The sequence below is a fragment of the Trachurus trachurus genome (genome assembly GCF_905171665.1).
Source record: "Trachurus trachurus genome assembly, chromosome: 24".
Taxonomy (NCBI): domain Eukaryota; kingdom Metazoa; phylum Chordata; class Actinopteri; order Carangiformes; family Carangidae; genus Trachurus; species Trachurus trachurus.
Window position 1 is genome coordinate 24,235,324 of NC_139910.1, and position 26,480 is coordinate 24,261,803.

The window sequence follows — 26,480 nt, forward strand, 5'->3', positions numbered from 1 at the left end:
AGACAGCTGCGTTGTCAATCTGTTTACGAGAGATAATGTGCAGCGAGGAGCCAGACACTCCTCCACTGTCTCACAGACATGACGGTGCGTTCAGGTACCAAACTGAGGTCCCGTTTGATTTTAGGTAAATCGATACTCATCGGGATTACTGTGGGAATTATGTCTGTACCAATAAAAGTACAGAATTTGGTTCTCATCCGAATCATGGTGCTGTGGTTCATTAGCAAGAAGGTTCTGGGTTCCACTTTTGGGCCTGGATGGAGTTTGCATGTTCTCCCTGTGCTTACATATGAGCTCTCTGGGTTTTTTGGCTTCCTCCTGAGGAATGTGTAATTACCTGTAGGAGTTTAAGTGTGTGTGTGTGTGTGCTGATGGTCCCTGTCCAGGGTGAACCCACCACTCGTCCTACGTCAGCTGGGATTACCTCCAGCCCCCCACCCCACTCGCCCCTGTACGATGAGCAATCGAGCCAATGGTTGGATGTTCTTAATGTCTGAGTTACCACGGTGATCATCTGTAACCTCTATTCTGTTGTGTTTGCAGTTTTCGCCCCTCTGTAGTGGTTCCAAGCGCTACCTGTCCTCCACCGGAGCAGACGGCACCATCTGCTTCTGGCAGTGGGACGCACGCACGCTCAAGTTCGGGTGAGAAACACAAACGTTGTTCACAAAGTCTCACCTGCACGAGTGATGTTCACACCTTATGAAATGACAGATTTTGTCAAGCTGAAACTGTTATTTTCTGTGTTTGTTACATGGTGAAAAGTCGTAGTTTTTTAGGCTTTTCATATTTCTTGTGTGCTGTCTTGATAATACATTGTTACTCCAACACTTGTGATTTCAACTTCCTGTTTACGGCAAACTGGATTGCAAACTTGTTCTGTATTGTACTGAATATGCCAAGTAATGCTCAGCGTGACAGTGATCCTAATTCACTGAACCTGCCCAGATGCGGAACCTGCTCTCCTTAAATCACACAAACCAATATATTCAGGCACAAATGGTTTATGGCTGAATTATACTGTAACCGTCTATTTCTGTTCTCGTGTCCATGTCCAGTCAGAGGCCCAGTAAATTCACAGAACGTTCCAGACCTGGCGTCCAGATGATCTGCTCCTCCTTCAGCGCAGGTGAGAACGGCTCGCTTTGATCTTCACGCATGCTTCCACACCACCGTAAAATAAAATAAAAAATAAAAATAAAAAAAAAGCATAATTATTATATCAGATTAAGTGAACGGCCGGCAGAGTAGACAGCAACACTGAAGTGGCCCCACTGCTTGTCAGAAAAAGTGGAATACGTGTTCTTTCCAGCTGCTGAGATTATATTTCTGGTCGGAGATGGTACTGACCTTGAATGTTTGATGAATGACTTGTAAGTGTAAAAAGTTTGTTTTCACCACAATTTGATCCTCGGAGAGTATATCAACCATTATGTATTCTATTATTTATCTTAAATCCACCTTATAAATACTGGAATACTGTATATGGATATTGTTATGCTGCAGTGCCTCAGGCATGAAATAAAAGAGAAGCAGAGGAGGATATACAGGAACACTTCCTAAAATGATTTTGTTGAGAATTGTAAATGAATGCCTGTGCGCAGTAGCAGGACTGACTCTTGTGTGTGTGTGTGTGTGTGTGTGTGTGTGTGTGTGTGTGTGTGTGTGTGTGTGTGTGTGTGTGTGTGTGTGTGTGTGTGTGTGTGTGTGTGTGTGTGTGTGTGTGTGTGTGTGTGTGTGTGTGTGTGTGTGTGTCCAGGTGGTATGTTCCTGGCCACAGGAAGCACGGATCACATCATCAGGGTGTACTACTTTGGTTCAGGCCAACCTGAGAAGATCTCTGAGCTTGAGTCACACACAGTGAGTGAATAAAGAGTCTGTTTGTGAAAACTGTGCTCTGTAGTCAAAGCAACACGCTATTAAGATACATTGTTTTTGCTAATGAATCAAAAGGTGGGCTATCGTTTAAGTCTGTTTGTCCATAATTTGTTAAATGATAATAAAAATAATAAAAAAAAAACATATTTTATGTCCACATCAATCAGCAAGCTCATTTAGAAAGAAAACTAAAAACTCAAGGTTCACTCACCCTTTGTCTCGGGCTTTCAGCTGTATCTCATGGTCTTCCTCAGCAGCTGGATTTTAACGGAGATTGTTGTTATTGTCTCCATGACAACCGAGCAAACTCCATCTGCTGAGGAAGACAGTGGGATTGTGTGAAAGCTCTGAAAAAAGGTTTGTAAGTGGTCCTGGAGTGAACATGATTTCCTCCTAATATACAGTAAAAGCGCTGTGATTACTGACAGAAGAAATGCTCATTACTCACTGGCTTATTTTAACTTTTTTTTTTTTTTTCCTTTTCTCACCCAGGACAAAGTCGACAGCATCCAATTTTCACATTGCAGTGACAGGTGAGTTTGCACAGGTTTCCACTGGCTCTATAGCTGGTGTAGTTAATATTGGTGTGTGCACTGCTGTTTGTCTTTATGGACCCTCAGGGTGTTGTAATGTGACTTGATAGTGTCAGCAGAAAACCACAGTTACTTACTATCTGATGCATGCTCTTATACACGTTCTCTCTCTCTCTCTCACACACACACACACACACACACATACACACATAGACACACACGCATACTGTTGCAGAAATCATGCACTGGCTGAGTGTAAAATGATGTGTGCCTGTGTGGAGTTTGCAGAAAAACAAGCTCAGCTGTAATTCCCCTGGGCTGCTGTAATCTCAGCAGTGAGGGAGGTGGACTGTCTATGCGAAGGGGGGAGAGGGTGGGAGAGGCAGAGAAGGGGAGGGTACCACTACCTACAGTTAGTGTATACTGATCCGTGCAGATGAAAGCAGCCATTGTACCGCAGAACGCCGAAATAGAAGTGTTACATTTACTGTTAAGCTGCTGCTTGATTACTATACGTGTCTACAAATGTGTATGTGTGTGCGTTGTAGGTTTGTGAGCGGCAGCAGGGATGGTACAGCGCGAATCTGGCAGCTGCAGCCTCAGGGCTGGAGAAGCATTCTGCTGGACATGCAGACCAAATTACCCGGGTAAGTGTGTGTATGACTGTCAAAAGTCTGCTCAGAGCTCGGAGCCGTGGGCTGGGACGATCCTACGGGTTATAATGCCAGGCTAAATTTCACAAAAATCAATCATTTTATGAACAGAAAAGCCCAGGCCCCTGCTGTAAACTGTGGACCATTTAGAATTAGAAATATAATATATAATAATCCCCGTTAGGGATGTCACGATTATAGATTTTCTTGGTATGATTATTGTCAGAGAAATAATCACGGTATTACGATTATCACGATTATTATGCATCAATACATTTACATTTACATACACATACATTTAAATTCCCACCAATTCAGCGTTACGTTAGATAAATGGACCAGTATCTGTGCATTTTCCTTTACTTTGGCGCACCTGCTGATATGGTTCCGACATAATCTTTTCCGGAAAGTGACGGTATTTAGGAATCTTTACGATCAATTAATTGTGGCGTTTAATACCGCGATTAATTGTGAAAACAAGTAATTGTGACATCCCTAATCCCCGTAAATATTTTTCTTTCAATTACATACATCTGCGTTTATATATTCACCATTTGTGTGAGATGCCTCATAATGTACAGAGCATGAATAATTAAGTTGAATAAAAAAAATAAAACAACACTGTGACACCTGTGGCATAAAGTGTGACAGTGATTGATTACCCGATAGCTCGCAGGCAGAATATAGATTCACCTCAGGCATCACTCACAGTGAATGAATAGAGATGGTACTGACAGGCTTTTAAAGTCTTTATTGCCTGAATGAACACAAACACAAACACGAGACAACCATGAGAATTAACGCAGTTAACGCTTTGTTATCCGTGGTATAAAAACCAGCAGCTGCTTTGTAAAAATGCCTCCCAAGCTTATGTGATGTGATAAAACAGTGAAAAACACATGGATTTCAGTCTGCAGACCATAACTACACTGCTGCACATAAGTTAAGGCTGTTTCTGTACCATCTGGAAAAGTACAAAAAGTCACAAGAAAAGTGTTTTTCACGTGCTGCTTTTCACAGTTTACTTATGTAACAGCCGTGGTTGTGAATAATTCCCCTAAGATGTAAAGAGGTTGGGTCTAGCTGACAGATTGACTGGCTCCTCATTAATGGTGTAAAAAAAAAAAAATCTATTTAATTTAATTGACGGTTTAGAAAGATGATCCTCTTAATTTTTATGCCATTTTAACACTTACATTCATTTCTGATCATAATTGGTGTCAACATCTTCCCCGTAGGAAGTACAACCCTCCTCCACTGGAAGACAAGGTGACCAAGCTGAAGGTTACCATGGTAGCGTGGGATCGCCACGACGGCACGGTGATCACCGCAGCCAACAATCTGACGCTGAAGGTGTGGAACTCCCTCACGGGAAACCTCGTCCACGTCCTGATGGTACGAAGCAACTCAACACACTTCAAACACAAACACAACACACTCTGGTACAACGACGACTTCAACAGACGCTTTCCAACAATTAAATGACACTGTCTAGCACTTTTCTGCGATTCATTTATTGTTCCTAAAACAAACTCTGAGTAGTTTTTGCCAAGTAATGTTAACGATGCAGTCGTTAGCTGTTGAGAACACTACAGCGTTGCATTCAGAGAAGTGGGACATTTGATGTTCGCCTGGAAAACTTTGCAGATCAACCAGCGGAAAAACAAAAAGCAGTGGTGCTGATGTTACGCTGGTTGTTTCTTACATTAAAACACTTGTGGTTTTGTAGCTGACTCTGAAATGTTGGATGTCTGAGTAACTCTTGGCTCACCCTCTAAACACACTTACACAGGGAAAGGGAATACAAGGGACATAAATGTTAAAACATGTTAAATCAAAAGGGAAAAAGACCTTTACTAAACACACCCAGATGATTTATTGTCCGTCTTGAGTGTCCTAACCCAAATGTTCCAAATGTTTAATGACAGGGTCACGAGGATGAGGTGTTTGTGCTGGAGCCACACCCCTTTGACCCACGAATCCTTTTCTCAGCGGGGCATGATGGGAATTGTATAGTGTGGGACCTGGCCAGAGGGGTCAAGATCCGCTCCTACTTCAACATGGTAAGATCTTTGTCCATCCTGTGTCTCTGACTCGTCTTCGGCTACATTCAAAGCTGATTCTTTCCTGTCTCTTGTATGAGGCAGTCGTCTTGTATCTTGTGCAGCGAATAATTAGAAAGATACAGGGATTAGCATTTTTGTTATCTGGCCTGCAGAGATGTGTGCTTTTTATTGTGCATCTGTCCCCTCCACACATTCCTTCTCTGTCCCTCTTTGTCTCACATTCTTTCCCTTTCACCCTCTAACAGTCGCTCTCCTCCCACTCTGCTTTCACTTTCTCTCTCACCTCCATTATGTCTTCTTCTCTTGTCTTTTTTTAATGCTCCGTGCGTGTCCGCGGGCTCAGGTCCAGCGTGGAGTGAAATCACGGCGCTACGCTCATGTGCATATGCTGCTGTAGTTATTCATCTAATTGTTGATGTCTCTGTTGTATTTCCTGCCTGTGTCTCTATGGTAACCAAGGACAGTATTAGTCAGCCTCAAAACAAGTGCGTCACGCGGAGAGCTGGTCAGTCGTCCAAAATCTTGGTGTTGATCGTAGACAGCGAGCAGCGTTTGTTAGATAACACCAAGTGTGTGAAAAGGCCCAGAATTCAGCTGGAAACTTCAAAGAATAGTTCAGTGTTTCTTCACTTTTCCTGTTGAGACATGAAGACGACAATGTAAAAATACAGCAGCCAATTAGTTTAGCTTGGTTTACAGACTGGGAGGAAAGGGAAACAAAATGAACTTACCAGTACTTTTTTAAATGATCAAATATATTATAATATTATAATCAGGCTCTGTGCCAAACTGTAGCTTGAGTTGTGGTGCTGGTTGGCAGAAACAGACTTGCTGTTTCCCTTGTTTTCCGTCTAGCCAGTGAAGCTCAGTTCACCAGCTGCTGACTGTGTGGCCTGATGTTTCACAGACAGAAGAAGGCATGGGCCGGTTACCGTGCTCAAGGTATAACACGGTATGAAAAGGTCACGGTTTTAAAACCACTAAAATTCTGCGTCATACCGTTCCTGCGGTATGAGCTGGTTTTTATGTCCTGTCAAAGAGAGACAGTGCAGGTCAGAAATCCATCAGGTTGTAGCTGTAGACTGTCACGTGTGGCGCTCTAACACTGCCACACAAACACAGCAACAACAGAGAAGAAGACGTGGAAAGTTTGTGCGATGTATTCAAACTCCGAACATTATAGAGTAAATGTTGACTGGGAGAGTCGTGCCAGTCCAAATAGCCGATTGATGCCGATTTAATGGACGCATTTCAAGCGCAGTATCTGAGGGACCAGACAGTAGTTGGCTGTTGTTGTTTGGTTACGTCTAGCGGTGTGGCTCAGGTTACAGGTTAGAGAGGTCGGGCTGTGACAACATTGTTTCCCAAAAGATTCATTTTGGGCGTTTAGACGAAAACTGTGGGTTTCCAAAAAATAGCCTCCCTTAAAGGACTGCATTTATTTTTGATTTTATTAAGAAGATTACAATTATTTCTTCATAATTTATTCCAACTTGATACACATTTACTAATGATCCAAATATTCTATATGTTCAATGGAAATTTTTTATTTTTTATTTTTTTACCTAGACATTTCGAAACAACACATTTTAGTGCTGTAACCGCAATAATGCCACTATACCGTGAAACCACGATATTGATGTATGATTGATATACATGAGAGTGGTGTCAGTCTTCTCTCCTAAACTCTCGGCAACAGAGCGATGATGAGCAATGATTTCCAAAGCAGAACTGCAGAACTGTAACTTTGATGGGGCAAAGCCTACAAGACGCTTGAGGCAAAAGTTGAGTGGCACTGCTGTGTGGGACAGGTGCATCATGTCTCCCACACACTTACCATTTAAGCAAACACACACCGTTTATTCTTTCAAACACTGTCGTCATATTGTGTCCCTTCAACTCCGCTCTTTGTGTTATATTGTCTGAGTAGGAGACACCTGAAAGCTCACTGCTTCAGATTTGGACTCTTGTCGTCTTTTTTCAGTGAATAAGAGGTAAAAATGAAACTAGAGATGTTTTCGTCTTGTGTTTGAATGGAGCTGAAGTGAATGTGATGGAACAAGTGAAGGCAACAGGTAGTCGATGACTTCTATGGCTGTTTTGTAAGAGAGGATAACACTCTCTCCTCTCCATCATCTGACTCTGTTTACTGCACTATTGTTGCTGGGATTGTGAAATGCTGCTGAGCTGAAATGTTTATCTGAAAAAGAGACCTTGGCACTTTTCTCAAAGTGGCTGTTTGCTGAATCACAAATGCATTATTTTGATTCGATATTTAAGGAAAATGTTGTAGAGCAGCACCTGTATGTTTGTAGCCATTAGTTTGGCTCACTCAGCAGCGCGTGTGATCATGTGTATTAGATAGTGTTGACTGTCTGTGCCATACAACAGCTACACTTGCCTGGAATTCCCAACAGGCAGTGAGCGAAATTAAGATTAACAGTGTGCTCTGTTTGCCTTCCTTCCCTTCTTTCTTTATCTCTGTTAATAGATTGAGGGCCAAGGGCATGGGGCGTTGTTTGACTGCAAATGTAGTCCAGATGGGCAGCATTTTGCAGCCACAGACTCACACGGACACCTGCTCATCTTTGGCTTCGGCTCCAGCAGCAAGTATGACAAGGTAAAGAGACAGGGCCGTCTTATATATTGACACAAATACCTTTAACTGAGCATTTAACAACATTTCAATGTCACTTCCTGAGATCAGCAAGTGCGGAAAATGAAAATGAAACGTATAGATGTATTAGCTTTTGTGTAAATTGACCCGCTACCCTCCACCTCTGCTTCAGATAGCGGACCAGATGTTTTTCCATACCGACTATCGGCCGCTGATCCGGGACGCCAACAATTACGTCCTGGATGAGCAGACGCAGCAGGCGCCGCACCTGATGCCCCCTCCCTTCCTGGTGGACGTGGACGGAAACCCCCACCCTCCTAGATACCAGCGGCTGGTGCCCGGCAGGGAGGGCTGCAGGGACGAGCAGCTGATCCCACAGATGGGCGTCACTTCCTCAGGTACAGAGACCGGAGCCGGGGCGGACCCCCAGCCGCACCTCTCCTTCACCTTTTTTGGGGTCGCGGAGAGCCAGCCGTAGCCGAACTTGTTCCTCGTCTGTTTCTACACCTCCGATCAGATCTTTACCCAGAGGCCTCATCAGAGCCCATCTGTCAGCCGATCAAAGACGCTTTTGTCAAGCTGATCATGGCGCTCTTGTAGCTCATTACTTGACAAGAATGTTATCTGTCTTCAAATGTGTCTAACGAGAGGCTTTTACTGAAAATGCCCCTGCACTGGCAATTAAATCCAGAATTAATAAAGCAGTTTATAATCTTGGCAGGTATATAAACAGAAACAGTCAGCGTTTAATGAAAAGCATTAGTATTACACAGTGAAGACAGGTGAAGGGAACAAGGGGAGCGGCGCAGCGCGGCGCGGCAGGAATCTCTACAAGCTCTCTGGAGTTTTACCTCACAGTTTTTAGAATAATGTTACCTGAACATGTCCTACTTTTAAAATGCACTCTGAGTATTGATGTGAATCGATAGGATTCTTTTTTTAGAAAACCCCACTGCGTTTTTTTCATTTGAAGTAAGTGGTAGCGTAGTGTGACTTGCGCAACGTAGGAATGTTTCGAGGCTGGCTGCGGTGAACTTTATGGCCCTAATGTCTTTTTCTTTTTGTCCGTGTCAGGCCTGAACCAAGTGGTGAGTGAGCAGGCGGTGGACGGTTCCAGTCCTCTGGACACCATGATTCAGAGGCTGCAGCAGGAACAAGACCAAAGACTGGGAGGAAATGACACGCGGGCCAGCAGAGGTAGGACCGAGTCAGGACTGGAAGGTCTTACTGTTGCGGTGTGGGCGGCTCTTTGACGTGGGTTCAATGTGGTTCACATGCTGCGGGGGAGTGAAAACACTATTTAAGGGAAATTCAAAAATGGCACCTCAGTGTCTTCATTGAGTTAAAAATACTCTCTAAATACTGTGTTACTTAAAAGTTGGTTCAAAGGTTCAAACAAGCTGAGAGTTGTTTGCAGACGCCACGTTAATCCAGATATGATGAATTTGTACAATTAACAGTGTGAAACTTACACCGCACAATACATTTGTAATAATTACACATTTATCATAGTCATAATGATTACTTTCCCTCCCTTTGTTTGGAATGAATGCACCATGAAATGTAAAAAGATTTTTCATATGAAACATATATAATGTCCAATTATACAAAGCTACAAAGGAGACACAGGGAAGCTAGAAGATGTAATGACACACATTTAAACTGTGTCTTCAGAAGAGTTGGTGAGTTCAGAAGATACATGAGTGTTGGGGATATGTGCCTTTTGGTCAGGTAATGCATTTAGAGCCTGTGGCTGCAGTAATCCATCCTCACACATTAGCATACACAATGTGAAGTAATTGCATTCGTCTTCATTTGCAAGTGTCTTTATTGTACACTTTGTAAATTCCATTAGGTTTTACAACTGAAACATAATTACCTCAACAACTGACTCCATGTTATTTAGAACCGCTCGTTTTTTTTTTCTTTCTTTGTATCTCTCACTCGACCACCTTTACTGCTGCAACCGAATTAATTGATTAGTCAGTCAGTAACTGTTTTGTAAAATGGTTAATAGTCTTAGGGACACATTTTTTTTCTAGTTAAGATACCAGATAGTTTCTGGATTCAGCTTCTCATACGTGAGGATTTGCTGCTTTTCTTCGTCTTATGTAATAGTTTCTCTGGGTTTTCAACCACTGCAACCAGAAGACGTCACCTTGGGTTGATGGATATTTTTCACTGTTTACTGACGGATTATATTATTCCTTTCTGTACCATTTACACAGCAGTTTGAAAAAGAGCATTGTGCTCGAAACGTCACTATGCTATTAAATCCTTGAAAGGGAGCCTCTATGGTGTGCAGATTTTTTCATTGTTTTTAGTATTCCCTCCTTTATCCAGCACCCATCCCAACTGGGCCTACTGTACCTGATGTGCGTGTTTTTTCACAATTTTTACTGACGGATTATAGACAAAGCAATGAATCAGTAAAGGAAATAAGTAAAAAATGTGTAAAAAATAATGACTAATAAGCTACTTCCCAATAATTCTACAGCATAATATTCCCATTCATGAAAGGGACAACGAGGAGTTTCTATTTGGTTATAAAAAAGTCTCACGTTAATGTGGATGAATCTACGTTACCCACACTTGTTAAATGGGCCCATTTTCGATAAATACTGTATATCGTTTTGTCTCTATCGTTATTTTGTTATTATTAGTGGTGGCAGAGATGCTGGTCGAGTCGACCAGCTTTTCTTTACTTTCGGTTTCACGGCGAGTCATGAGAATAACGCCGCCGAATCGCTGTTTATGGTCGGGACTACGACGGTATGTGATCGTCTTTGAACCTCTGACTTTAATTCTTGATGAATGAAAACATGAGTCTGTCTTGCGCCGGTCAAAGAATTTCACGGTGCGCGCGGAGGCTCATAAATGTATTGTGAAAACGCTTCACTTTTCCAAAACTCCTCGTTGTCCCTTTAAATTTTGGGATGATTAGAGTCCTCTATTGTTTCTTATAAGGTACAGGAAAGGGCATCAAACAACGTCAGTCAATGGAAAAGAATTTAACAGACAGTACACTCTCCCTTTCCTTGGTGTCTCCCCTCACCAGGATCGGTGGGTTCGCCTACAGAGGTGCACTCCCCACCCAACGTAGGCCTGCGTCGCAGCGGCCAGATCGAGGGTGTCCGCCAGATGCACAGCAACGCCCCACGCAGCCAGATGGCCACAGAGGGAGACCTGGTGGCCTGGAGCCGCAGGGTGCTAGTCCCTGAGCTGGAGGACGCCTCTGTCAGGTAAAACACACACACACACACACACACACACACACACACACACACACACACACACACACACACACACACACACACACACACACACACACACACACACACACACACACACACACAGGGGAGAACACTGTATGATTCCCTCCATTGAAAGTTGTATCTTAAATGTACACCATGAATTGTGTTTGTGTGTCGTGCAGGAGACAGGTGAACTGGCGTGAGGCTAAAGGGGAGGAGGAAATCAATATTTATCAGTCAGAAAGGAGGAGACGCACCATCCACTCTCTCCCCAAGGAGAGCAGGGTAAGTGGATTAACATTTGCACACACACTCGCAGACATTATTGTTTAACAGCCCTTTACAGAAATATGATTATTTTCCCCTTTAAATCATTTTACTGACACCTCACACATCTCTTCAACACATTGTATTTTTAATCCAGCTTCGTTGTTTCCTTGTTTTTATTTCCTGTCCTTGATTGTTCTGCTTTCAGCTGTGATATCACATAGCTGAGTTATTTCTCATATTAACCAAGCTACTCTCCGTTGCTGCAGGTTCATCCCACATCAGACTGTGCAACTGATGAGGGGAGGAGGAGCCTAGGTAACCATGGTTATCAAACTCGCGCTGCCATGGAGGAGACGAGCCGCCAGAGCGCTGAGGCTGCAGACGATGATGAAAGCACCTCAGAGGTAGATGCACAGCTGATGCTGCTTTGTCTAGGATTTAGTTTTATACTTCACGGTGGTTAACTTTTTTTTTTTTTTTTATCCAAACAAGTGTGTATTCTAAAACAGATGACCTTGTTTGTGGTTTTAAGTTTTAAAGGTTTTCATTTATTCATTCATTTGTTTTTTAATTCAATTCTGTGCTTCTCTTGTTTGCAGGCGGAGGTGGAGGTTCGGCAAATCAACGGACACTCTTCAGAGGAGGAGAAGGAAGAGGAGCAGAAAGAGCCCTGGCCAGATGACCACAGCAGTTCAAGGTACGACACATACAGTAGAACACGCACATGTATCGCATCATCTCTCTCCTACACATACGTCCACAGACTACGTGCAAAACATAAATCCGAAACACAAGCAAATACATCTGGGTGTTTAATCTTTGCCCCTGTGATGGATTCACAGCGACTACTCCAGCGATTACTCAGACTGGACAGCAGATGCAGGGATCAACCTTGAGCCGCCCAAGAAGAGCGTTAAAGTGAAAAAGAAGAGCAGCGGCTCTGAGGAGGACGGAGAGAAGAAGAGGGACGGGAAAAAGGAAAGGAAGAAAGACAAACCAGACAAAGATGGCGCATTACCAAAGAAGAAGCAGCCAAAGGAGAAGAGGAAGGTTGGTCATCACTAATTGGAATTTTGGTTTTGTCCTGTTCAAGAGACAGAGAGACAGACAGAGAGAGAGAGAGAGGGAGAGAGGAACAAGTAAAGTAACAAGCTGTCATCAGCCTTTGTCATAAATTAGACATAATAATAAGCGATACAGTTCAAACTGCTATAGTGGCCATGGTTACAGTGATCAGCTGCTTATATAATTAAATGATAAATAATTGGTTCAAGGTTTCGGAGTCACTGTGTGTGTGTGTTGTACATTGTGCTCATAATGATAATAATTATAGGCAAACATGGATCGTGACAACCCACTTAGCGTAGGTCCTTAAAAAATGCAAAATCCTCATTCATTTAGAAAATGTTATGAATGCAAACCTTTTGAATGAACTGTTGTTGAGTGTTTATTGCGCCTTGTCATTCAGAGGACAGAGTTCCAGGAACAAGGGCTGACTCTGGAGGAGTGGCTTCCCTCGGCTTGGATCACAGACACAGTCCCTCGGAGATGTCCTTACATACCCCAGATGGGAGACGAGGTACACGCCGCCGCTTTCTCTTACACATGTGAACCACATGTGTCCTAGCACCAAAAACACACAGGCGGAGGTTTTACATAGCAACAAGATTAGAAGCGTATGGCAAGGGAAAAACAAGGGGCACATCACCTGTCATTGGCTTATAAAGTTACAGTCAAGAAGAGTACGAGGATCATATACACAGGTAAAGTTGTTATGTCTTTTTTTTGTGTATTTGAGATGATCTATGTACATGCTTGTGTGTGTGTGTGCAGGTATACTACTTCAGACAGGGTCATGAAGCCTACGTGGAGATGGCCAGGCAGAAAAAGATTTACAGCATCAATCCTAAGAAGCAGCCCTGGCACAAGATGGAGCTGCGGGTAAGGAGTAGTTTGACAAAGACGGATTTAAGACTTTCTGAAAAGAGACATCGCTCTTTACATCCCATGTTTCTGGAGATTTATATTGTCTCTTCACTTGTGTGCCCACAATCGCTGAGGAGAAGCCCATAGTCAAAAGAAAAGCACAGTGGAGCCATGTAACAAGCTTTACACAGAGGAACTGTACTTTCATTAAAAGAGCTATTTGCAAGTTTTGCTGTTGCTCCACAGATAGCTTTAGCATTAACAGCTGTTTGTGGACCAGTCTTAGGAAACTCTGCAGGCTCAGGATGAGACTTCATTCCTTTCCTCAGCAACAGCTGTTTCCAGAGGTGCAGGGCAACAGTCTCGTCTCGCTCACATCTTTTTTCTTCCACTGAAGTTGGCAATGCTAACCAGCTAGCCCCAAACACATCACTTTCTGATAGCGACTCACTGTAGCATCCATCTGCTCCCAACAAGAAACCACATTTGGCAGCAGAGAACACATAGCACATTAAAGAACACGAAAATAATTAATAAGTACATGTTCTCTACTTCTCTGATAAATAGAGAGCAGGCATGGTATGACTGTGTTTTGTGATCTATTTATCCAACATGACATAATTAATTGTGTTATATTTCAGTGACATTTTTGCTTTTGATGTTGATGAATTTTCAAAGTAAGGGCTAAAAGATGCAGGGAAGTAAATATGAAAAAATGGCACATAGAGATTACATATAGACAGCACATTTAAGCATTCACTGTTGTTTTATTGCTATCAGCCATTCTACACAAACACACACACATAGAAGCTAGCAAAAATCTGATATATTATTATATTTCACTCTCAGGTGGACTTAAATCCCATCTCTGTCCTAAAAATGTCCCTCCACTAAAAGACGAATGTCTGCCGAGTACAAAGTTCCCATCCCCGTCTACCGTCTGTGAAAGAAAAAGAAGAAAAGAACGCCATCACACACTTTCCTTAAAAGCAGCAGCTTATGGGGTCGTATTTTTACTTGGTGTATTTTTCATCTCTTTTCCATGTGTGCAGGCAGAAATAGCAATTTCTGTGCAGATGGCAGACCATAATGCATTGGAGGCACGGTGTGCATCTTTGGGATTGTGTTGCCTATAGCGTGCAAAATGCAGCGCTCCGTATCTTTTTTTGTAACTTGAACGACCAGGCATGGCGATGCTAAAGCATCTGTCTCCACTCTCACTTTTCCTCAGCTGGAAAAACTTACTGCAGCGTCGCTAACACTCTCTCAACCTCCATATACACAACGAAACAGTGAGAAGAAAATCTATTTAAGTGAGAAGTGGTGCGTTGAACTGCGGTTGGGTTCCAGGTTATGTGAAGGACCTTGTTTTAGTTTTTGTCTCATTTGTTCTTCCCTGTTTTGGTGCTCAGGAGCAGGAGCTGATGAAGATCGTTGGCATCAAGTACGAGGTCGGCCTGCCCACACTGTGCTGTCTGAAACTCTCCTTCCTCGACCCTGACACCGGCAAACTGACCGGAGGATCCTTCTCTATGAAGTAAGGAGCTTTAGCTGCACAGATGATTAAAGATTGTGCCACTTATCAAATGTCTTAACCTTCAAGATCTTGGCAGTTGATCTGTTGGCACATGTGCTGCTTTACAAAGTCCATCCTGTGCCTGTACATACAGACTTTCAGCGCTGAGTGTGAAACTCTCCTCCTCAGTAATACGTTCTGTTAAGTTTAAATGAATTCTCTTGACACAAGAGAAGACGGGACTCATAAAACATTGAATCCAATAATGTTACATTATAAAATAAAGAGTGTTTGAGAAAGGCAAACGGTGCTGCTACAAATTCTACGATCCTGATCTCTTGTACATTGTTAACGTGGGTGTCATATTTATGGTGTCAAGGCTTTGTCGTAATTTGTCCATGTTTCTCTTGTCACAGATACCACGACATGCCTGATGTAATCGACTTCCTGGTGTTGCGGCAGCAGTTTGACAACGCCAGAAAGAGGCAGTGGAGTATAGGTCAGCCAATTTTTGTCTTTTGCTGTCTGAATAAAACCAGACTTACTGAAAATGTGTGCAGCATTTGAAGCAAATAGAAAATATATTTCACATACATCCTTTAGCTCAAAATTTTTAAAGTGAAACCTCTGTTTTTAGTAAAGGCCTAAAAATTCCTGTGATGTCTGTAGGTGACAGGTTTCGGTCAGTGATTGACGACGCCTGGTGGTTTGGGACTATCGAGAGCCAGGAGCCCTACCAGTCCCAGTATCCTGACAGCCTGTTCCAGTGCTACAACGTCTGGTACGAGCACCACATCTCTTGTCTGCAGTTGGCTCCTATGTCCGATCTTATATAGAAAAAAATCGCAGCTGCCACATGACCCTAATTTCTCTGTGAGTTGCATGAACAAATGAATAGACTGCGTCACTCCACAAAGTGCACAGGCAGAGATAAAAAAAAAAAAAAAACAGAACTAAGGAAACGTGGTGGTGGTGAAGAAACGGAAACCGAGTGTCACATTGTTTTCAGTTTTGAAGGTGATAATCACAGTCATAGTTATACGCCTCACTGATACTGTATATTGTCTGTTGCATTGAAAGTTAATGTCAGGAAGGTTGTAGCCCTGAGAACTAAAAAAGCACTCAAGCACTGAGAAAAAGAGAATTTCTTTTTAATCAGCAATCTCATTATTTAAGTTCTGTGACTTTAAAGTCCTGTGGAATTTCGCTTGAAATTTAGAGATTGATTTCTAGGAATCAATGAAGTGAGAAGACTTTGTGTCAGCTCCCCCTGGCTCCACTGTACAGTCTACAGGTCACTTGGCACATCGAGTGTCCACATCTGAGTGGAATTTAGTCTGCTTAGACAAATTCGGGGAAATGTAGACAAAATAGCTGCTTGTGATTTTTGCCGATGACACGGCCTCTCACGATGCTCATTAAGTGCATAAACACCTCATGGCTTGAATCATTCCAGTAGTTTTCACAGAAGTATCCCGGATGACAGTTTGAATTTGAGATTTATGGTGACGCCAGCTGGCACCGCTCTTGAGATATTTTCTTCTCTTGAAAAACTTCATTAGAGAATGACATCCACTCTAGGGTGTGGGACAGGGATGTCAGAGCTTGCGATGCTGCACGTCTATTATGTAAAAAAGGAAAGAAATGACAAACACAAAGATGATGTGATGAATGTTGATGATTCATATCAGCACTGTTTCCCATCCAGCTGGGATAATGGAGACACAGAGAAGATGAGTCCTTGGGATATGGAGCCCATCCCTGATGATGGTGGGTTATCTAAAATACACCCACACTGTAGTGGACACACAATTTAGACTCGCAAACAAACTATTTCTTTCTTAACAAAGTGAAATTCAGGTTTTTTTTTTTACATTACATTTTTATTTATTTATTTTTGTGCAGCTACGTTCCCTGAGGAGTTGGGCATGAGCGTCCCGCTGGTAGAAGACGAGCAGAAGGAGCTGCTCTACGTCCCCCTGGACGGGGAATGGGGCAGCCACGCACGAGCAGAGGAGTGCGAACGCATCATCAAAGCCATCGACAAGCTCTGCACACTCGGTATGGCGTCATCATCGAAACCCCTTTTGAAAATAAAAGTCCACTTATGTCATGGAAGCATGTTTGGGAAGTTCAGCCACGAGGGTGCAGTTCTTGTAAAGAGGAAGCAGCATGACTCTACACAACATGAGTCACCGCTCTGAGCTCATCAGCGCGAGCCCAGCAGGGCCACAGATCGTATGTTAAAAGGAATAAGCTGCTAACAGGTTGAGCCAGATATTAAGGTGTTCGCTTGAATTCCTGTTGAGTGATGTAATGTCATATTCGGCACAGACTTTGTGTTACTGCAATCCTGCCTCGTGGAGGAAAGTCGGTTTGGAGGCTCCCTCTAGTGACAGTTTGTGGAAACAGCACACACTGACAAGTACCAGCAGCTGGCACATTTAATCCTTCTAGACCTCTCCCCGTTACTCCTACGCTTTATGCTGCAGTTGGCACACACAGCAGGATTTATAGGACTTCTTTTAGGGTATGATTTGAATGTCCAAATTTAGGAGGGAATATTTAAAATAGATGTAAAAGTGTGAGCTAATGTTGCTATGGGAATATCTCACATACACATACAGTATGGAAAACAGATTTCCACTTCGTTGAATAAAAACCCTCACCTCCCTTATGTTACCTGCAACCTTATACACTCGATCATGTGAGCTTCTGTATGCATTAAACACACACCCTCACACCAACCTGCCATTTTGTTTCTGACTGTTGCCACACATCACACCCTCCCCTTCCTTTTCCTCTTGTCACCTTGAAGTGGTTTTGGTTTTGAGTAGTGCTGAAAAAGCTGGCGTGCCCAGTAATAATCCTTTCTGAACTTGTCTTCTCTCTGCCAAACTACCTCACCGTCCCCAGATGTGGCAGCGCCGTTTGCCTTTCCCGTGGACCTCCAGGCGTACCCCACATACTGCACCGTAGTGGCCTACGTCACTGACCTCAGCACCATACGCCAAAGGCTGGTGAACCACTTCTACAGGTGATAGGCACAACACATATGGAATGTGTGTAGCTGTACATAAAAGAGAGAAACAAATATATATATAAACACTCTCCACAACTGTGCCATTTCCTCTCAGACGGCTGTCCTCTCTGATGTGGGAGGTTCGTTACATTGAACACAACGCCCAAACATTCAACGAGCCAGGATCATTCATCGTCACCACGGCCAAGTTTGTCTCTGACCTCCTGCTGCAATTTATAAAGTGAGTGTGTTAAATGTACAGCACCATTCATTTAAAAGCCCCTCTGTCAACATCTATTAACAAAATGATAACCATTTAATGAGTGAGCAAAAATAACATGCTTTAAATTCATGACTTAACAGGTATTAATTTCTGTGCTAGCTGTTTGACATTGTAACAGTTCATTTTCATCATAAACGTCTGACGGCTCAGACTGTCAGACATGAATTCATTTCTGTTCTCGCCTCCTTCAGGGACCAAAGTCTGACAGACATCATGCCTCTCTACAAAACTATGAAGAAGGCTACCTTCTCTGACTCTGAAGATGAGGTATGTGTGCATAGACACATTTTTATATTTGTATTAAAATTTATCTTGACCATGTTATTTTCACACAAATCAGTGTCTGATATTGTCTATGTCATAGATAGAACATTCATATCAACCTATGCTCTGATGTTATGCCTTTTAAATTTAAAACTTAACCACACTAAATCACATTAATACCTGGTAATGCTATACTCTGCGAAGCAAGCAATTTTTGTGATGAAAAATTACCAAGATTCTTATTGATCAGATTTACTGTTGCATTATTTTGACATAGAAACATAAAAATAGGGCTTGGGGGGGGGGGGGGGGGGGGGGGGGGGGGGGGGGGGGGGGGGGGGGAACAACTACGTTTAGTTTTTGCTAGGGCTAGCTAAGTTTCAGTCGATATAGCATTATTACTCTTGTTCCAGCAGTCTAGTTGGATTTTATGATTAAGCTGTTCATGATTTCACCGAGTATGAATACGAATTACTTTATTAACCCCCGAAGGGAAATTCATTTGTCTGTCAGCTCATCGACCATTTGCAGAAGAATTAAAAAAAAAGCCTAATGGCTGGAGGTCCAAAGGATCTTCTTTCTCCGTCCTGCAGCAAAGAGCTAGGAGCCGAGTAGTGCAGGCCTAAGGCTTCAATATTGTAATATGGTCATGCAGATGTCAAAAAGTCACATTCTAGTTTCAACTTAATTTTGACCAAAGTATGTATGTACTCGATGCACTTTAGCATTGTAGGGCAGGATCACAACAATCTGAAGTGTGTTTTCATTGGATCTAGTTTTGCAACTTGAAACCTTAAATCTTACATACTGTAATGGAGTACTGTACTGTATACCAGAGTAGCCTGCAATACATGATCTTAGTGGAATACAATGGTACAATATGCGTTACCATTATCATTTCTGTCCCTCTTCCTGTGTAGGACGAGGAGGAGGAGGATGAAGATACTAATACTCCAGGAACATCCACACGAAACCACAAGGTACAGTGGCCTATCACACAGCAATAGCATGTTCTTATACGTTCCAGATGAATAAAACAAGCCATACTAACCTCTCTCTTTTCATACGAGAAAGTTAGTCCTCATCATCCACCATCAAGAGAAGAGTAGGCTTTTTTATCAGCTAGTATAGTATATATACTTATACCTGCGTATTGTTGTTTTCCCTGCAGGGCCGTCGACCTATGCAGCGTCAGCTTCGAACCCGACCCCCTTCGTACAACCCTCAAGCGTGGAGGGGGCGCTGCAAGGAGCTGCTGGACCTGATCTTTCAGTGTGAAGACTCTGAGCCCTTCAGAGAACCCGTGGACCTGCAGGAGTACCCGGTACGCGTGCAACAAAAGTCTTACTTTATTTTTAAAGTGTGGTGCACACATGTGAACCGTACCTCCTCAGAAACAAACCCAACTGTTCTGGCTGCGATTTGAGGTTAGCTGGTTGTGAATTTCCATTAGACTCCCTTTTGATTTGCATTTGGTCCTCGAGTCTTTCTGCACAGTCCGTCTGGGCCGTAAGTGGCTGCAATTCAATTACACAAGGAGCGGTATTTGAGGTGAGGGAGTTGTTTGATCTGAAGAACAAGCCTCTCCATTCGGCATCTGAAATGAAGACCAAATCGAATGGATGTACAAGCTGTAAAGGAGAAGCTATGTGAACAGACTCTGCTGGCTGGGGCCCACTTGTTAACAGAAGAGGGGCGGCGGTTCTTTTCACAGGTTTTTTCCAGTCCACTCAAAATGAAACCTCAAATCCCCCTTATCTCTCACTTGTCTACTTCCTCTCTCTGTCTCTGTCTTCCTCTTATCCACTCACAGCTTTTTCAAACCTGTAATTGAAATGTCCCAACCTACCTCTGCCTCCCCCAGGACTACCTGCAAATTGTTGACTCACCAATGGACTTTGGAACCGTTCAGAACACGCTAACGGAGGGAAAGTACCAGTCGCCCATCGAGCTCTGCAAAGACGTCCGGCTCATTTTCAGCAATTCTAAAGCTTACACGCCCAGTAAGAAATCTCGGGTGAGACTAGCATGCACAAACACACACACACTGTCAATGACACCAACATAGAGTTTTAATTTAACTAGTATTGCATCATACTTTGAAGCCATAAATTAAAATCCTGAAATTAGGCAGCCCTGTTTTCCAAGTATGATTTCAGTGTGCGCTTTACTGTGTCTCCAGATCTACAGCATGAGTCTGAGGCTGTCTGCGCTGTTCGAGGAGCACGTCAGCTCCATATTGGCCGACTACAAGGCCATTCACGGCCTGACGGATAAACTGAATCGACAGGGCACGGACAAACAGACACGACACACTACGGACAGACAGACCCGGCACGCCATGAAGAGGAGGAGGAGGAGAAGCGAGTCCCCTGCAAGCAGCACCGCATCCAGGTAGAAGGAGAGGACGTCTTATTTTAGATTGTGTATCTCCCGTGGTGCGTTGGTTTTGATCCTTTTTCTGTTCTCTCTCTCCCTACGCTGCATCTTTAGCCCAGAGAGGAAGAGACGTGTATCATCCAGGGTGACCGCAAAAAGGGAGCCGTCGCCAGCTCCTCCTCGACCTTCCTCCCAGAGACAGAGCGTCCCTGTGAAACAGCCCCCCCAGCTGGTCAACGGGAAAGCGGAGACGCCGGCCGCAGGGCGAACACGGAGCGCGGCGCGGCACTCCGCACACTCTCCACCCGCGTCATCCTCCTCACACAACGCCTCGAGCAGCACACCGAGTACAGCAGGTAAGACCACCTCATCAAAGCAACTCTGAAGCGTTTTCTTTATTTTAAATCAGTAGTTTAACATCAGTAGTTCAACCTTATTTGAGCCTGTGAATATTCTCATTTGTCCAGGTCATCGTTATGCCCAAAAGAAATTTAAGTCAAAAGCAACTTGGTTATTTGTCTAGGAAGACGTTTCACCTCTCATCCAAGAGGCTTCATCAGTTCATGTACGCATCTGACCAGGCTGGGACTGGTCCGACCAGACAAATAACCAAGTCCAGTTGATTTTGACTTAAATTTCTTTTGGGGACACCTTATTTGCTTTTGTTGGTTCGTATGTTCACACAGTCTGTCTCTTTGCCATCTTTAGAGTCTAGTCGTTCGCTGAGGGCTCACAACTCTGCGTCAGCTTCGGCGCCACCAGCTTCTGAAAAGGTGACACCCTCTACGGCCGCAGAGAGCAGCACCGGAGGAAGCACCCGGCGAAAACTCAGGACGCCTGTACGACACACACCTGGTAAGAGATGAGCTTAGGCTTAGCTTAGGTTTATGATTGATGGTTTAAAGGGATAGTTCAACATTTTCAACAAATTCGCCCATTGCCATAATCTCTATAGTCATAGCAGTAGGTTTGTTACCTTTAATTGCCGGTGCAAGCTGTTTTTCGATTGGCGGGGCAGAGATACGAGCTGCTCAGAGCTACGCCACAGAGGCATATAGTATTTCCGGGTTTCCCCCATCAAACTCATCAAATACACAATCCAACAACTCCAAAACACTCTCGTGGACAAGTTGTGACCTGCACATATGCCACGCTATGAAATAATAATGGAACGTTACGAGTTGTGTACGAGGCATATGTGTAGCCGGAACTACATCCCAGACACGGCTGCTCAGCAGAGTGACTGCAAAAGAGCAAGTAGTTCTGAGCATACATTGCTATTTCATAGCGTGGTGAATGTGCAGGTCACAACCACGAGAGTGTTTTGGAGTTGTTGGATTATGTATTTGATGAGTTTGATGGGGGAAACCCGGAAATACCATATGCCTCTATAGCGTTAGCTGAGCAGCATATGTCTCTGCCCCGCCGATTGAAAAAACAGCTTGCACCGGCAAATAAAGGTAACAAACCTACTGCTATGACTATAGGGATTATCACAATGGGCGAATTTGCCAAAATGTTGAAATATCCCTTTAAACAGTGCTGGGCATGTTACTTTTGAAAAGTAATTAGTTGTAGTTACTCTTCACTTTCTCCAAAAAATAACATTACATTATAAAAGTAACTAATCACTGGGAAAAGTATTATAACTTTTTTATAACATGCTCAAATATGTCAAATTACTTGGACTCACCCCCCTGACCTCCCGTTTATCTGGAACTATTCAACTCACTAGTATTCCTCCACACAGCCAGGCGCCGTGACGCGCTGTATCACTCCGCCTGTCAGCTGCTTGTGGAAGAGGCGGAGTGATACAGCGCGTCACGGCGCCTGGCTGTGTGGAGGAGTACTAGTGAGTTGAATAGTTCCAGGTAAACTCCATTTTTCCAACTAGTTGATGGACTGAAAGTAGTGTATATAACACACACTTAAATTGGTGTATTATTTTGTGACGGGACTTCTCGAGTCAAGTAACGGCGAGTAACGGGGGAAACAGTAACTTTTTAATTACCATACTTGTTGTAAACGTAGCACCATTAGTAACGCCATTTATAGATAGCGCCGTTATTCCCATTTTCTTTTCTTTCTTTTCTTTATTAGGATCCCCATTAGCACCTGCAACAGCATCGGCCATTCATGGGTTTAAATGAGGTATTTAACATTACATGCTTACTATTGATGTTTTGTCTTCCTCTCAGGCTCTCCTGTCAGCCCTTCACCTCAGAGCACTGTCCACCTGAACGGCCACAGTAGTCACATGACCCTGGGCGTGGGGAGGAGGGGGCGGAAATCCAAGACGGAGCCGCCTGTGAGTCCTCCGGAAGTCACAACTCCGGCGAGTCCCTCCAGACCCCGAGGTCGCCCTCCTGGTAAGAAGAGGGGCAGGAAGAGCAAGCAGGAGCTGGAGGAGATGAGGAAGAGCAACAACCGCAGGAGCTCCACCCCCGACGACGACCTCGACCAATCCACGGGCGACGAAGGCGGGACGTCTTCCGCGCAGGAAACGTCGGTGTTGTCGGACTCCGGCGCGGCGTCGACGCCCCGGCGGCGCGGCCGGCCCCGAGCAGTAAGAACTGAGGAGACCGCTCCCCCCGCCGAGTCACCGGAGCCCTCGCCGCTGAGGAGGAGCAGCAGGAGGGGCAACGAGGAGGTCACGCCTCCCGCGCAGACCGCTCCTCCTCCTCCTCCTCCTCAACGACCCGGACGCAGGGAGTCTGCGAAGGAGGAGGCGGGGGACGAAGCGGGAGGGTCCATGCGCACGCGGAACCAGGGGCGACGGTCGGCCTGGTACATGGAGGAGGACTCTGAGGAGGAGCAGAGGCAGCTGCTGTTTGAGGACTCCTCAATCACCTTTGGCACCTCCTCTAAGGGGCGTGTCCGCAAGTTGACAGAAAAGGCCAAAGCCAACCTGATAGGCTGGTAACAGAGCAGAGACGCAGGATGTGAGGAGGAGGAGGAGGAGGAGGAGGAGGAGGAGGAGGAAGAGGAGGCCGTCTGTCCTGGCAGAGGAGAAATCTCCAGGAATTCAGATTTCTTGGTGAGTGCGTTGGAGGAGCGGTGGTCATGCTTGGCGTTGGATGCATTAGTGAGCGTGGACGTGTGTGTTCCTCTGGGCGGCCGCTGGTTCATCTGCTGCTACGTGAAGCCGTGACTACGGAGAGTCACACCAGCGCCGCTCCCCAGCCCAAACCTCCTTCCTCTCTGCCCCAGTAAGCACATCACTACGGCGACCGGTGGCGCACATTCATTCGTTCCAACTCCTTCTGACATTATTGGTCCATGTTGGATCCGATGGGGGACGGCTGCTGCTCGCTCCTGTGTCGGTTGGTCTCGTGACTCGCCCCCACCCCCCCCGCCCCTCCTCCCTGTCCAGTGAACCACTCCTCGCCCCCTGTCTGACCTTGAACCCTGTTGGCGTCAGACGTGGGTTAAACACTTGTTGAACTGAGTTTTAGTACTTGAAAAAGTCACGATGAGAGCTGGACGCATCTTCTCTCGCTCTTACTATTTCTGAGAACTTTTCGAAGCGGCTCCGCTGGGGGTCGGTCAAAGACGCCCACCGAGCTAAAGTTATTCGGTCTGTGATGGACAACAGACCGTCAGCCTGACAACATATTTCGCCCACCCCCTCTTCCCCCCCGTCTCCATTGGTCCTGTTCTTTTTTTATACAACCCTCTCTTAGCTTTTTCTAAGATTTGTACGTAACGATCGGCTCTCTGTTTTGGAAGTCTTACACATTGGCTGACCTGAGCGTGTCTGTCTGCGCTAAAATACCAAATGGTGTACCTATGTTGGTACTGTAGATCAGTGGGGTTTGTTTACTATTGGTGTGTGTGGCAGTGTGTGCGTGTGCGTGTGTGCGCGTATTTTTGTTTTGCATGTTAAATAGAAAGAGGAAGCATCTGTTCTTTTGTTAGAAGCTGTCGGGTGAATGGGGTCATTTATATGTTTAGATAGATCATGTTTCAATGCGTCCTCAACATTAGCAATACCTTGTGCCTTTATGTCTTTGGTGTGCGTGTGCGCGCGTGCGTGTGTGCGTGCATGTGTGTGTATAAAGCGTGCTCGGCCTCTGCCCTGCAAAGTACATGTGCCTGTGCGTGTTCGAAAATGATGTTGTGACTAATGCGAGTGTGTGTAACGGAAGGACTGTGTGTGTTTTTACAACACAATGGAGCGTGTCGTTCACTTTCAGCGTACAAACAGTGGCATACAGTTTGATCGTTGTGAAACCTCTCAAAGAAATGTATTTATAGCAGTGGGGAAAAAAAAGACTTTACTGTCGTTGTAAGCATACCATTATCCATGTCAATATATTATCCTATAACCAACCTATCGTCAGTTTATACCTAAGGTACAGAGAGTGGAGCGTTGGGTGACTTAGCTTTGAGATGCACTTACCACAGACCGGTTATCAATGCAGTCGTAGGGAGTAACCCTGTGTATTTTAAAAAAATTGTTAACATATAAAAATGAACTTTTTTTAAAATGTTGATATGTTTCTATGGTGACCACACACATGTGCACACACAAACACACATATCCACAAGTTTCCGAACGTCATCTATGGTCAAAACCGTTTTTGCATTTCCGGTGGAATTGTACGTTTCCGTTTCCATGGTTTTCAGTCGTTGACATAGTTGCGGTAAACGCATGGATCTATTAATGCTCTATTATGATCTATTTAACACAGATGTCAATTTGTGTGATATCCATTGTTAAAAGCTGGTGTGATGATCCATGCGTTTTACAGATTATCATTGAAAAAAAATAAAAAAAATCCATGCATTTACCGCGACTACCAAAACCATGGAAACGTAAGGAAACCACCGGAAGAGCAAAACCGGCTTACGTTTTTGATGTTCGGAAAATGGTGGATACACACACGATTCTGTCTCGCATGTTCTAGCACTTTCTCATGCCTGAAGTAAACAGGACGGAGCCAGATCAAACTGGTTCGGACAGAATTTGGACGCAAAAGTGGAGAGAGAAAGAGAGAGAGAGAGAGAGACACTAGTCTACATTCATCTTTCTGATTGTGTGCCTTCGCTACTCCGGCATAATATCCTCAGTTTCTCCTTTCGGGGCCTTTTTTTAAAATTTTGTTTTGTTTTTTGGACTTCCTGGTTCCGCTCATTGCTGGGTTCAGGGAACTGGACTCTGGGGACTGGATCGGACCCGACAGGCCAGAAGGCTTTGGAAAGAGAGAGAGGACAGAAAATTAAAAAATCTGACAGGAGACAAACACATGAAGTCACTCTCTCTCTCTGTACACACACCAAGAGGACTCAGTTTATAAAGATGGCGGCCTCCACTTTTGACATGTTTCTGTTTTTTAACCCCAGCACAGAGCAAGTAATTGCCAAAATCTGACACTTGTGGGGTCGACTGGGGAGAACTGAATGGTAGCATCTATATACACCTGATTCATTTCATAGGTCTTCCTTGTCACATATTATTGGACATATATCTCATCTGCTTATCATTTGTTTTTTGTTTTCTTTGTTTTTCTGTCAATGCCAAATTCTGTCTTTGGGCACTGAAATTTTAGGACATGGCTTTTGAATGTGTTTTATTTTTAGCTTAGTTTTACAATTTCCACTGTGAGTGTGTTGAGCTCTGTCACATATATTGTGTCAAATGTTTTCTGTCTGTGTCCCTGCCATACAGAACAGTCAGTGTTTCAGTGGCCAGATCTGTGGAGTCGTACTGTAGGAATGGTGTTTCACACTCTGCTGCAGGTCTGAGGACAGAATTAACAGTCGTTTTTCCATCGGTCTCACAAATGCGTTGTTTATATTGTGTATATGAAGAGTTT

General features: G+C 44.2%; 1 protein-coding gene across 1 annotated transcript in view; it reads left to right on the forward strand.

Moving 5' to 3' along the window:
* phip (PHIP subunit of CUL4-Ring ligase complex) overlaps positions 1–25,235 on the forward strand; it is a 35,593-nt gene extending 10,358 nt beyond the window's left edge. The window contains exons 9-40 of the mRNA XM_084000457.1: positions 544–644; positions 1,059–1,129; positions 1,760–1,860; positions 2,371–2,411; positions 2,960–3,058; positions 4,303–4,459; positions 4,993–5,127; positions 7,622–7,750; positions 7,920–8,145; positions 8,822–8,944; positions 10,806–10,989; positions 11,184–11,286; positions 11,538–11,675; positions 11,871–11,968; positions 12,114–12,321; positions 12,740–12,850; positions 13,105–13,212; positions 14,610–14,734; positions 15,130–15,212; positions 15,383–15,494; positions 16,422–16,483; positions 16,619–16,774; positions 17,630–17,750; positions 17,851–17,976; positions 18,210–18,285; positions 19,203–19,262; positions 19,454–19,606; positions 20,147–20,299; positions 20,465–20,676; positions 20,776–21,017; positions 21,370–21,516; positions 22,860–25,235. Coding sequence (XP_083856583.1) covers positions 544–644; positions 1,059–1,129; positions 1,760–1,860; positions 2,371–2,411; positions 2,960–3,058; positions 4,303–4,459; positions 4,993–5,127; positions 7,622–7,750; positions 7,920–8,145; positions 8,822–8,944; positions 10,806–10,989; positions 11,184–11,286; positions 11,538–11,675; positions 11,871–11,968; positions 12,114–12,321; positions 12,740–12,850; positions 13,105–13,212; positions 14,610–14,734; positions 15,130–15,212; positions 15,383–15,494; positions 16,422–16,483; positions 16,619–16,774; positions 17,630–17,750; positions 17,851–17,976; positions 18,210–18,285; positions 19,203–19,262; positions 19,454–19,606; positions 20,147–20,299; positions 20,465–20,676; positions 20,776–21,017; positions 21,370–21,516; positions 22,860–23,584 — 4,686 coding nt within the window. The 3' untranslated portion in view covers positions 23,585–25,235. The remainder of the gene's footprint in view (positions 1–543; positions 645–1,058; positions 1,130–1,759; positions 1,861–2,370; positions 2,412–2,959; positions 3,059–4,302; positions 4,460–4,992; positions 5,128–7,621; positions 7,751–7,919; positions 8,146–8,821; positions 8,945–10,805; positions 10,990–11,183; positions 11,287–11,537; positions 11,676–11,870; positions 11,969–12,113; positions 12,322–12,739; positions 12,851–13,104; positions 13,213–14,609; positions 14,735–15,129; positions 15,213–15,382; positions 15,495–16,421; positions 16,484–16,618; positions 16,775–17,629; positions 17,751–17,850; positions 17,977–18,209; positions 18,286–19,202; positions 19,263–19,453; positions 19,607–20,146; positions 20,300–20,464; positions 20,677–20,775; positions 21,018–21,369; positions 21,517–22,859) is intronic.
* The last annotated feature ends 1,245 nt before the right edge of the window (positions 25,236–26,480 follow it).